At 37.2% G+C, this 12,042-nt stretch overlaps 1 protein-coding gene across 2 annotated transcripts in view; it reads left to right on the top strand.

Annotated features, from left to right (window-relative positions):
• The window catches only part of lsamp (limbic system associated membrane protein), a 475,339-nt gene that overhangs the window by 265,831 nt on the left and 197,466 nt on the right, over positions 1-12,042 (top strand). The window contains exon 2 of one of the 2 annotated variants that reach the window (XM_057839958.1): positions 5,383-5,461. In XM_057839958.1, the coding sequence (XP_057695941.1) occupies positions 5,383-5,461 (79 nt within the window). Of the gene's footprint in view, positions 1-5,082; positions 5,462-12,042 lie in introns of those variants that run through there. The other variant, XM_057839957.1, reaches the window with a different exon arrangement.

Raw genomic sequence — 12,042 nt, 5'->3', positions numbered from 1 at the left:
TGTTGGAAAAGTTGCAATACCTAAAATAGAAATGCAAGAACTGTAAAGTACATATTTTTACACCTTTATTTACCTAAGGCCACTGGATGTTTTTTAACTGCTTTGAAAAAATACAGGTTTTGTTGTGATCTTGTATTTATATAGTATATAGCTTTTTATAATGTATTATGTATTATAATATTTGCTGCCCCCTGCCAGAGTGTGGGCCATTTTGTACTAAAAGGATTTTAAACTGTCAGTTCAAATACTGTGTTGGAGACTAGTACTTGCAATACTTAAAATGGAAATGCAAGAACTTTAAAGCACATATTTATCCTGTCTGGCAATTTACCCAAGGCCAGTAAATAGTGTTTTAAACTGCTTTGACAAAGACACGTTTATTGTGATCTTGTATTTGTGTATTACTTATAATTATATAATATTTGCTGCCACCGTCAGAGGGTGGGCCTTGTTTGCACTAATTTAAAGATTTTAAACTGTCAATTAAAATATCGTATTGGAGAAATTGCATTACTTGAAATAAATCTATTGCAACTTATCAGTCCCAGTTCTTGTCTACAACACTGTCCAAAAATTGTCAATGCATATTCCAAATAGAATAACAAAATTAAGTCACCTGACTTTGTAATTATTACACCTGTTTATTATGAAGACCTGAAGTAAACAACAAGCAGTTACAGTTTGTCAAGAAGTTGTTCAAGTCATGTTTTGGTATTCATATTTTATTGACTTTTCACAACAACACTTGGGATCGTGTTTGTAAGAGCAGAGCAAACTGAAGTTTCAGCGTGCACTCTTCGCCTTTCCAACCTCTCATAACGCTCCGATGTGGTGCGCTTGACCTCAGAATAACCCAAGAAGAGATATGGTGACCAATCGGGATGTGTTGTCAGCATTTCATATGCAGGTTTTCCTAGTAACACAACAGGTAGGGGAGGAGGAGTAGGTTAGCATTGCTACCGAGGCAGATTTACACAACAGTAAAAAAAACACACACAAAAAAAAACGTATTGAAACCAAAACGGATAAATCGTTCAACTTACAAGAGTAGAGATGAGGGGAATACTCTCATTCCAGCAGAAATATGATCATAAGAAATGCTTTTCCGACAAACCGCTGCAATCCAGCCATCAGTCGTGCCTTCGCGATCTGATATTTGGTCCTCCATGCAGGAAAACGGTGAAAAGTGAGTCCAGTTTTCCTCGCCCTTTTTTTAGTCGTAGGAGAAGCTGTTGCACCCGGTAACACAACAATACACACCCATAATTTCTTTCTAAAACACCGAAAGAGTTAGCTTAGCACGACCACACGTTACAATCCGCATTGAGTCTGCCGACCCGGAAGTGAATCATATTGCCAGCATGGAGGCGCGTCCAAACAATGACGTAGTACGTCCCATTCCCTATACAAACTGACACTTAAGACACTAATTAGCCTAATCGCTAACTAGCTTAGCGCTCCATCCTAAGTAGTAACGTCTCATCAACAAAGAATATAATTGGCTTCATATACTCACCTCTGACATCGGCACACTGGATCTAACAACACAAAAGACAATCTAACTCTTGACACTTAGTAATATTATGTATTCAGCAACCCAACAGCAGCAACAGTACTTGCAGCAGCAGTTACAGCAGTGAACTCTCTCTGTCTCTCTTGCTCTAACCAAAGACGCGCATGAAGGCTCACATTACACACAAACAAGGACCCAAACGGGGCAAAAATCATTAATCAAATTAGTTGGCAACTAGTTTATTAATTGGTTGTAATCTATTTCATCGATTAGTTGTTTGAGCCCTAATGTGCAGTATGTATAGATTTTTTCCCCCATTTTATGCTTGTATTATTTTTTATACACTGTGAAATAAAATTAGTTTTAATGTTTTAACGGATTTAATGAAATCCTTTATGTTTATGTTTTCAGAATTATTATATACATGTGAATATAAATATATATAAATTTGAGCCGTGATGTTCAGAATCCATGATAGTCAAACAGTAAAGTAGTGAGGGATTACTGTAATTGCTAAAATATTATCTTTTACCCATGTAATACTTTTAAGAGAATCAATGGGTCGAGAGAGAATGAGCTACCGGGCTTCGAGAAAATTTAACCTTTGAACATTCATGTTACTACGTGTCAAAACAACAAAATATTTTTGGTAAACTGTGCATTTCTTTTCACGTGATTTTGTTTGAGGACAACTGTATTTTCCACACTATAAGGCACACGTAAGAGCCTTCAATTTTCTCAAAAGCAGACAGTGCAATTTAAAATATGGGTCAATATTGGTTAATCATAGCATGACATTCCCTTTAGCGCAACACCATTTAGTTGATGTATAACGCAACCCCAACCATTACTACTGCTACTACTGTACCTAATAATTCGATGTGCCCTATATATGAAAACAGGTTTTAAAATTGGCTATTCATTGAAGGTGTGCCTTATACTCCGAATTGCCTTATAGTGTGGAAAATACGGTATGTTATTTTTTTATTTCAATGTATCATGTATGTGCAACTGCACCTATTATGTTTTCTATGATACTTGCAAGATTTTAGTTTGGCTGATAGTTTTCTAACACATATACTGTAAGTTTTATTTTAATCATATATACTAAAGATATTGTATGTGCAATACCTGTCATGTATTTTTCTTTTAAGTTCCCAAAATATGCAAGTTTCATATTGTACAAATTTACTAAGGATCATATCTGTAGTTTGTGTGTCACATGCTTTACATACAAGTTCCAGATGAAAAATATATGAACTTTATGAGTTTTATATCCGTCTTTTCCATACGGATTTATATCCCAAATTATGCAAGTTTCATATTGTACACATTTACTAAGGATCATATATGTGGTTTGAGTGTCAGATACTTTACATACAAGTTACATATAAAATATATATGAATTTTATAAATCTTATACAGTATGCATATTTTCCATATAGACAATCATCAGTGGATCAGCAGCATTTTACGAAAAATATGTGTACAAAGCAATCTATATGTACACACAAATATTATTGCACGTGAAATTAGTCAGAACAGTGTTTTTTCACAGCCATGGTAATGTTATTGTTTGCCCTCTTGGTGAAAATGAATTCATATTATGTAATATCAGGGAAATCTATGGAAAATTTTGTTTATTTTAAGGTCTAGGAAAAAGGTTCACGAAAGGGGTGCGACAATGGATCTTCGTTAAGGAAGAATGTCTCTAGTTTGTATTTGTGTCAGTGCAGATAACATCTCCGAGTACTTTATCTCTCCATCTTTCCATTTTCTGTGCTAGTCACCATATTCAGCGTGAACAAATCAAGACTTTGAAGTGTGCACGTACTGTATGTGTACAAGGATCTTTTACTGCAGTGGTGGATTTGAGCAAAACCTGTCCCACTGTGATTCTACATTAGGACCTTATCAATTTGGATTTGTTGCCCTTCGATATGAAGTTGATTAACGACAGCAGACTCTACCAAGACATACCTAACCATTATTATTTTACATCACAAGACATTCAGTATCCAGCTCCTCATACTTTAGCTAAGATATATAAGCTCAACAAATACAACCTGTTCTAATGAGATTTGACAAAACTATGAGGAAGGGTTCACCAAATCCGGACCTTGATGCCACCTATTCTGTCGTGTTTTTCATCTCTCTCTCTCTCTCCCCTAATACACCTGAATCAAATGATTATGTCATCAGCAAGCTCTCCAGAAGCCTGATAATGGTCCTGATTATTTGATTTAGGTGTGTTGGAAGAGGGAGACATGGAAAACACGACAGGAAAAGTGGCCCTTAGGTCCGATTGGGTGAACCCTGCTATAAGAGCTACACATGCCACATTCAAAATTGTATTTTTTCCTGTTAGGAAGTGTTATGTGCCATCTGAATCAGATACAAATGCACTTTTATTGAATAGAACAGCTTTTGATAATTCATTCAGAACACATAGCATTTTTGCCAAATACTAAAAAATTGGATCTTTAAAAGTACACTGTATAGACATTTTTATGATGGTTTCCACACATGAAAATGATGTTAGTACGTGACCGTGGTAGGTTTCAGACAGCTCACGTGAAGAAACTCAATTTTGTGTCCTGAAATGCTTTAACCGCCTGCCAGAGGGTAATGTAGGGGTAACACAATCTTTACTGCTCACCCTAAAGCCCTACAAGATGTGCAGACTACAGCACATTAGCCAGTGCCAGCTGGTGATGGAGGAGGTGAGAATGGACTCAATGATGACTTATATGCAGTCATCATTGTTGGCAGCTTGAACCTTCAGCCACTGAACACAGTGTGCAATTTCAGTTGCCCGTTCTCTTTTATAGTTTCTGTTTTCTGTTTGTACTGCTTCAGCTCGCTTAAACTCATGCAAGTTGATTCGTAGAAAGGGAAACAAGTAGGTCGGGAGTCAGCAGGAAAAAAAATGCCATGCTGATAATGAGACCAAAAATACTTCAAAGATATTAGAGGCTGGTTGCATCATACCCCACACCAATTAGAATATACTGTATACATATATATATACAATATATATATATTCATTTTCTGGTTGGAGTGACCTGGATTAGTCTCAGTTGCTTTAAATATTAAAAAGCTGTCACACACAAAATAACAACTACATTGACAAATTCTACACACTGATCTCCACAGGTGTACAGTTTTGTTCCTGAACATGAACAAATTGTTATGAGCATAGTGTATTTCTGCCTGATAAATATTAATTTTCTTATTCTGACATCTGTGACAAGTTTTTGAATGTCAGTTTGTATAAAAGTGCCAGGTTTCATTTGGGAGTTCCAGTAAAAAAAAAAAAAAAAACTTCAAAAAAACGTGTAATGTATTTTGAAACAGATGTGTGATTTCACATTACAGGGTCTTTAACACTGTATATAAAAAAACTGTCTCTAAAAGTTTTGTCTCCTCATTGCCCAGTGGTTGCTCTATGTGCCACTTAAAGGAACCTCTGGGGGTGCTGTTGTCCTAACAATTTATAGGCAGCATCACAGTCAGGCACTGGATAATCAGAGAGGACGAAAGAGAGAGAGAGGCAAAGGGAGGGTAGCGGGGGCGAGAAAAATATCACAGGACTTTGTACGTGGAAAGCATTGGACATCATTGGTCCATCGTGCGAGGACAACACTATACATTTTCAACTACAAGTATTTTACTGGACTGCATCGGACCATATCTTGTGTTTGATACTTCTGGACAACTAATCTGATTTATTTGGTTTCTATTCATCTCTTGGATCTATTTCTGCAGAAACGCGCGCTGCAGAGCTTTAAAAATGCTCGTCGGCCGCAAATCGTGCTGGAGGCAGTTGCAGGCTTCTTTTTTCAGACTGCTATGTCTCATTCCTACAGGATTCCCCGTCCGGAGTGTGGATATGCAGCGGGCTACCGACAACATCACAGTTCGCCAGGGTGACACAGCCATTATAAGGTAAACAAGGCTTGTTTTATAACTTTGTGGGGTCTCGCGCAGCATTACTTCTCTGCCCTAATGCTACTAGAGATTGGGGACCAGTGGGAGAGAGCAGTGTTGTCAATGTTGGTTGGATGTGAAACTTTTCCTCCCAACAAGCTAACTACACATTTTGCGGGTCACTCTTAACTCGACGAGTGCCCGCCTTGATGCGAGTTTTGTCGGATATACTGTATATACATGTTCTATTATTATTATTATTTTAAGAATTGTATTTGTATGGAAAAGTAGAGCACGCATGCTTTGTTGCGCTTTAGTTCATCGTACAGAAAGGAATCGTAGGTTCTTGTGAGTAAACGCAAAGCAAGCTATTTGAACTACTCTGAGTGACAGTAATAACAGCATGCACGAGAAAACGCCGAATGAGTGTGGTATATATGAATTCTACTCTAAGCGTCCGCACAGCATTTATTTCGTTTGTTACCCGGAGTCAGTTTGAGTAAAACCTCAGCATCCTCTGCGTCTCCCATAATCACATCCTGGTAAATGCAAGCTGTCAACTCTGCAGGGCAGATGTCAATGACCACGTGATGTAAACTATGCGTTTGTCGCAGATTATGACTGCACGAGACTTGCACCTTTTTCTTTTCACTATATTTATTGTCAGATCAAATATGTGCAGAGATGCAGCGACTAGGGACTCCAGTACAAGAGATTTTACAGCATTGTTAGGTTTCTCAGAACCTTTCCCGGTTCTTTTATCAAGACATATTATGGTAGGTTGTTAGGTTGCACTGAACCGTTCCTAGTTCTATTATGTTGAATGTTTGTTACACTGCAGTATAGTGCTGTGACCGATCGGATGAATAAAACGATTAATCTGATAAATGTCACTTTTTTCAATTACCTTCACAATTTACCTTGACATTATTTTAGGCATGTTGTAGTAACAATGAAGACAAAATGGATGACTATTTCCTTCAAAAATAATATTTTATTACAGCTTCCTTACTTACTTTAGTCTACAACTGTATTGATCATCAAATTCGGCAACTAATTTATCAGTCGAATTTAATCGATTAGTTGAAGCCTTATTAAGAAGCAACTTAGATAGTAAGGTGTCCCAAAATTGGCAAAAATGTGAATTGTTTTTTTTTCCAATGTAGAAGCAGATTTTTGTTCATGTCCTACTATGACTTAACAAAAATATAATGAAGAAACCTGATAATATTTACAACTGAGTTATAATTAGTAATAATAATAATAATGATAATAATAATAATAAAAGTAATAATAAGTTATAATTTCAATAACTTAGACATGTTTAAGTTGAAGGTACTAAACGATTAATTGGTTATCAAATTAGTTGTCCATTAATTAATTAATTATTAATTATTGCACCTTTACATTACAGAGTACCAAAAAAAAAAAAAAAAAAAAATTGCAATTCAGAATTTATCTGATTTAAAATCAGAAAGAAAATATGCACAGGCCTGTGGAGAGTGCTTTCTTTCCCGAGGTCAAGAGGCATTATCCAATTGGTTACCTGACAATATGACTATGACTATATTCTTCCTCCTAACCCCAATACAGCGAGGTGTGACTTTAACTACATTGTGTTACCATGTCAAGCGAAGACAATAAGGGAAATTAGCCACTGGCCCGGAGAAATTCACTGGCCCCATTATCAAAACCACTGGCCCGGGTCAATGTGTCAGTTATTGATCCCAATAATCACAAAAAAGAACAATTTGCTTAAATAACATGAGTAACATGTATTTTTTTGTGGTAGATTTAATGAAAAAGGCAGCAAAACGGCGCAAAAATGAACAGAATAGTGCAAACAATCCTATTCCAATTCCATAATCTAAAGTATAATGTACAAACAAGAGGCGTAGCCTAACTCATGCAGCCAGTGGAGTGTGTCATTCCACACAGATTTTGAGTCCAATGGTCACATGACCAGGGAGTTTTTGCGCTAAAATGATGTTTATAATTTTTTACATTTTTGTCTAACGTCGGCATGTAACAAACTGCCGTGTGGTATCAGCATTTACCCGCTTTGAACTTTACGGTGTGCGCCAACCCGGAACACTAATAACCCAACCAGAAACATGAATAAACCCAAATCGACTACATTGACCACTTACACATGTTTTAACGTTTTTTTGGGAAACTGACACAGACTAAAAAAACATTTTTTTTTCTTGGGAGCTTCAGGAGGAGGTGGGCCCGTGGGAGAGCCCTAGCCTGGGCGAAGCTTTCGTGTCTTCCCCTTACGGCCCTTTGGAAGTCTCCTCCGGATCGGTTGTCATGGGAACAATTTACAAGTCAAAGAGATGACAAAGGCAATTATGGCTAATGATTTTCAAGCTAAACCGTTGTAATGATGATATTATTTTCTCCGTAGTCACATGGATGAATTATTACATCATGTTCATACCAAAAGGTTTCATACTCGTTAACTTTTCTCTAACTTAGTTGTCTGCATATGTGGGCATTGATCTGCACACCTCACAGTAAACCTCGTTTTTTGTCTCATCGTAGCCGAGCCAATTCCAGCGGTCTCACCACTAGGGGTGAACCTTTCTCTCCCTTTTCTTTTCACATTGGATTTCCCTCAACTTCTCTGGTGGACTTCTTTTTCTTGAGTGGTCTTTTTTACCTGGTGCTTGACCAGGTGCTGGGGATTTTCAGAAAAATGTCATCTTGTAGTATAAAGTTAGGTAGGTACTGAGATACTGACAATCAGCAGCAGTAATCAGTAGAGGTGAGAATCTTTGGGCACCTAACGATTCGGTTACGATTCAGAGGCTCCGATTCGATTATAAATCGATTATTGATGCATCCCCGTCCCCTCGTCCCCGCTTTTGATGGTTTGTACATTAGTTCCAAAATTGTTCAAAAATCCTCAGGCTAAACCAAACTATTTCAGTATCAAGTTAACAGTAAATAACAGTAAACAAAATACTCAAGTCCCTATTCTGTATCAGCAGCTTTAAACAACTGTATATTCAATTAATTAATGTTATGAATCAACCATTAAAGTTGTTAAAATTGCTCCCGTTATTCCATAATTTCCCTTCTGTCTATTTTCGACATGTCAAAGTTTTTTTTTTTTCACTTGTCTAACCCCCCACCCCTCCTCAGCCGTGCGTAAGGTTACGTGGCGGCACCACGCTAAGATCAACGTCGACAAGTGCGACCAAATTCATTCAGTTCAAGGAAGTAAACAATGCAGAGCATTATGGAAGCCTCCTTTCCGTTTGTGTTCTCTGTTTTCATGCTTTTTACTGCCCTCAAAATGGTCGAAATGCTGCAAAGGATCAACACTCTGCTTGTGCTGAGGCAACGTAGGCGACGTGAATTCTTCTTCTACTAGCTTTGTTGTTAGTATCGATGTAACTACGGTTGTGGGGCGTGTTAAATGGGAGGCGACTGGCATGTTGTTATGACGCATCACGTAAGAGTCTACGTCACCACGTAGATTAGGGTGTTGACTGGGTTTTGCTTTCACACTGCATGACGATCAGAGCCGAGGTGATTTTAACGCGGGACGCTTGGTGGGTTGATTGACACGGGTGGAGGCGGGTCGCTGCACCTTTCCCATTGCCACCAAAAGCCGATTGTTAGTGGGTTGACACGGGTTTTTTGGCCAGTGGGAAAGGGGTACTAGAGAAGTCTACAGTTTTAGGATGGTTGCTGTTTACTAACACCGGCAAGTCTGTCTGGAAGTTAATGTTAAGTAAGATTTTTTTTTTTAAATCGGCACATTATTTTTACTGGCCCCACCGGGCCAGCGGTGAGAGCATTCTGGTAGCCATGACATTTTTAATAGTATGTCCGGACCACCGGGCCTTTTATATTGTCGACCCCTACATGTGTTGACTAGTTGGTCCTTATCTGATTATTGGCTAAACCCAGTGGGGTGCACTAGATAGAAGAATGGGAGACCATAAACAAGAAGGTTCAATCAGTAACATCAGTAACCTGGACAAGGAAGGCAAAAGGTCAGAGCGGCAGTGATTTAATTCAGCGTAAATCATCCTCACTAAAGATATGCCAAAGAGACCTATTTTTACAGTATTTTATTTATTGAATGGATGATGTATACATATTGATACTGTCCCTTATGTGAGCAGTTCAACCTAAACCCTGATGTCCACTTGTGTTGCCCAACACTAATGAACAGATTGTGATCTGATCCGAAGAGGCACCTTGATTATCGTGTGGACTGGGTGAGAACAATGGCCAAATGCCAGGATTTTGACAATAATAGATATCAATTAGTTCATTTTTTTAAACACTGAACTGAGTCCAAAACTTTTAGTTATGAACTATGAACTGAACGAGTTCATTTAAGAAAATGTGTAGTGGTTTGTGTGGAAAATAAACTTTCCCAACTCTGCGTAGTGGATGTAGCAGTGTTGCATTTGAGCGCTGCTCCTTTGGACTGTCACTCATCTAGACACCCCAAACTCTCACTTTATTTCCGGCTGGCTCCTCCCTCTGTATTTGTAACCTGCATGGAGTCTCCAACTACACACAGTGATGTTGACAAAAAGATAGTCTTCTCTTTTTTATAATTTGCAAATCTGGAAGTCTGTTGAGAACAAGCACCAAAGACAACTTTGTTTATTCCCCATTCAAAATGAATGGCACTATGCCAAGAAAAGTCTGGTGTGCAATAATTCATCCATTGAACCCAGTACTTTATTATACTCCTTACTTTCTACAGTAGAATCATTTCGTTTCTTTCTTTTTGGAGAATTTTAATTGGTCACATGAGGTTTCACATGAATTAACTCGTCATCAATTCAGTCCACACAGGCAATGATGCTGGCTCAATTTTACTTTTAAATAAGACAGTTCGAAAGGAACAATAGAGAGGGAGATGTTTTGGGAAATTTAACTTGTTTGTTTTTGTTCAAATAGCTGGATCGTTGAGGTTCCTGTCTGCCCATCAAGTGTGAAATTAAAGAACCTTGTTGTGGCAATTCATATGCAGTCTGGTTGCTGAGGGGTAGACATCTGGTGCTTGGAGAGTCCCCAGAAGTCTCTAATAAAATGACAAACGTCACTATTTGTTTGTCACTTAATTCAGCTTTAAATTGTCATCACACACCTTGTAGTCCATGTTTCATCATCCAAGGTCCGACACCAGTCATAATGATAACCAAATTTAGCATTTGCATGATCCAAAACAGCCCCTCCCAACCAAAAATCAAACAGTGATTTCAGTGTTGATTATGCTCTAGTTCTTTTGTCTTATTGGTATTTGACAAAGGAATTGCAAATATCTTTTTTTAGAGACCTGCAAACAATTTAAATTGTGTGTAAAATCCACAACTGTCTATAAAAGATGTCTCTTTCAAATCAACATTGACATCAGATGTGGCATTTAAGTTATTATAAAAGAAAGCAGAGATTACACATATAGGAAAGCTGACAGTTTATTCAGGAAATAGATGCAAAGCTGTACATGATATTAAAGAGAATCAGAGCTAGAGGCAAAATGAGCCTTGACAGCAATTTGGGGATTTTTCAGTATAAAACCTTTGAAGAGGCGAACAATTAAAGATAATTTATTAATTACGGGTGTCAAACTAATCTATGAAGGATTAAAATTGTGCTCAGAGGTTTGCATTTGCAAGACTGGATACGAGTACTCATAGTATTTTTCATCTTGGTCTCTGCAACGAACTGCAGTGACCAACAACAAGTCTGTGGTATGAGCTCACTAGACACCCTTTTATTAGGAAAGTGGTTGGTTTATTAAAATAGGACAAATAAATAGATCATTTTAATAATGCATTAGGTCCGGTGTGAGGTAAATTATGAAACGCAAACTACTATTACTGTAAAACAATACACAATAAAAATTTCAGACCTCAGATTTTCAATGGATATTGGCTAATTTTCTTATATTAGTGTTTATTGTATTTTCATCTAGACGTGTTATTTTTTTTTGCACCCGAGTCCCGATCTGATACCAGAAGAAAAAAAAAAAAAAAAAAAAATTTAATGTTACTGTCCCACCAAATTATTTTGTAGCAAAATTAACGTAGAAAAACACTATTGTCTCATAAATTATTGCCGATATGCGATATTATTGCCTGTTTTTTTTAACCTATTCAACCACGAATATAGTGACAATACATCCAAATAAATCACCTATTCAAATGCAATAAATTGTTATTCTTAAATAAAAGACAAACTATATTAGAATGTATAAATATTAAAAAAACACTATGCATAATGAGTCATTTTAAAGCTAGTTAAGTGCAGAATATAAAATAGGTGAGAAACCCAATTTCATTTTTGTTGTCTGCCAATTAGAGGCCACTAAATGTGTTAATTTGATCCAAAATGACTGTCATCTTGTCCTGCAAAGTGCACATGCAACAAATTTGAACCCAAATTATTATCATGTATTACATGATATTATCATTGCCAAGCAGATTTTTCAAAATGGGTGTCGTTTTAAGTTTATTTTTAGTGTAGAATCTGAAGTATATGCGACTGCCCCCAGAAATCTGAACATGACGTGCTTTTTGTTTGAAATGTTCACCGGAAGTACGTTTGCTATGCCACTAACC

Source organism: Corythoichthys intestinalis, chromosome 6 (genome assembly GCF_030265065.1).
Source record: "Corythoichthys intestinalis isolate RoL2023-P3 chromosome 6, ASM3026506v1, whole genome shotgun sequence".
Classification (NCBI taxonomy): domain Eukaryota; kingdom Metazoa; phylum Chordata; class Actinopteri; order Syngnathiformes; family Syngnathidae; genus Corythoichthys; species Corythoichthys intestinalis.
The sequence above is the reverse complement of the archived record's forward strand: the minus strand, read 5'-3'. Positions and strand labels throughout refer to the sequence as shown.